This window comes from Mus caroli, unplaced genomic scaffold (assembly GCF_900094665.2).
Source record: "Mus caroli unplaced genomic scaffold, CAROLI_EIJ_v1.1 scaffold_23093_1, whole genome shotgun sequence".
NCBI lineage: Eukaryota > Metazoa > Chordata > Mammalia > Rodentia > Muridae > Mus > Mus caroli.
Window position 1 is genome coordinate 7150 of NW_018390216.1, and position 964 is coordinate 8113.

Below are 964 nucleotides of genomic sequence, written 5' to 3' on the forward strand. Positions count from 1 at the left end.
TCCAGATTTGGATTAGTATGGGACAGCATTTCTCAGGAGGACATTATCTGTCATAAGGAAAGTTCATGACTTTGGACTATGGAAAATTTACCCTGAATCACCAATGCATCTGAAAATGATGTAAATTCTAAGCTTAAAAAAAATCGGTTGAATTATGTGTAATTTGTAGTCCTTAGATTTTCAGGCCAAGAGAACTTAGCACAGACAGGCTGAGGCATAAATCACTGATCACTTATTTCTATGACACTAAAACCAAAACATTCTTGGTTGCATAGGAGACACCCATGGACCTCACCACCTGGATGAACAACTACACTGGACAGTCAGATTTCACCCTGGTGGGACTCTTCAGTCAATCTGAACACCCTGCCCTGCTTGCTGTGGTCATATTTGTGGTTCTCCTGATGGCCTTGACTGGGAACGCCCTCCTGATCCTGCTGATACTCTCTGACACCCACCTCCACACACCCATGTACTTTTTTATCAGTCAGCTGTCCCTCATGGACATGATGTACATTTCTGTCACTGTGCCCAAGATGCTCATGGACCAGGCTCTGGGGAGCCACAAGATCTCAGCTGCTGCCTGTGGGATGCAGATGTTTCTCTATGTGACACTAGCAGGGTCAGAATATTTCCTTCTGGCTGCCATGTCCTATGACCGCTATGTGGCCATCTGCCATCCACTTCGGTATCCTGTCCTCATGAACTACAGGGTTTGTCTCCTGATGATATCTGTCTGTTGGGTCCTGGGATCCTTGGATGGCTTCATGTTCACCCCTGTCACCATGACCTTCCCATTCTGTGGATCTCGGGAGATCCATCACTTCTTCTGTGAGGTCCCTGCTGTGACAAAGCTCTCCTGCTCAGACACCTGGCTCTATGAGACCCTCATGTATGTGTGCTGTGTGCTTATGCTTCTCATTCCTGTGACAGTCATTTCAGGCTCCTATTCATCCATCCTCCT

General features: G+C 46.8%; 1 protein-coding gene across 1 annotated transcript; it reads left to right on the forward strand.

Moving 5' to 3' along the window:
• Window positions 1–204: 204 nt before the first annotated feature.
• LOC110288536 (olfactory receptor 2T4-like) lies at window positions 205–959 on the forward strand (the record flags this gene model as incomplete). The annotated part of the gene is made up of 1 exon (XM_021154853.1): window positions 205–959. A coding segment is annotated over exon 1 (675 nt), but the record flags the coding sequence as incomplete, so codon positions are not given.
• Between the last annotated feature and the right edge of the window lie 5 nt (window positions 960–964).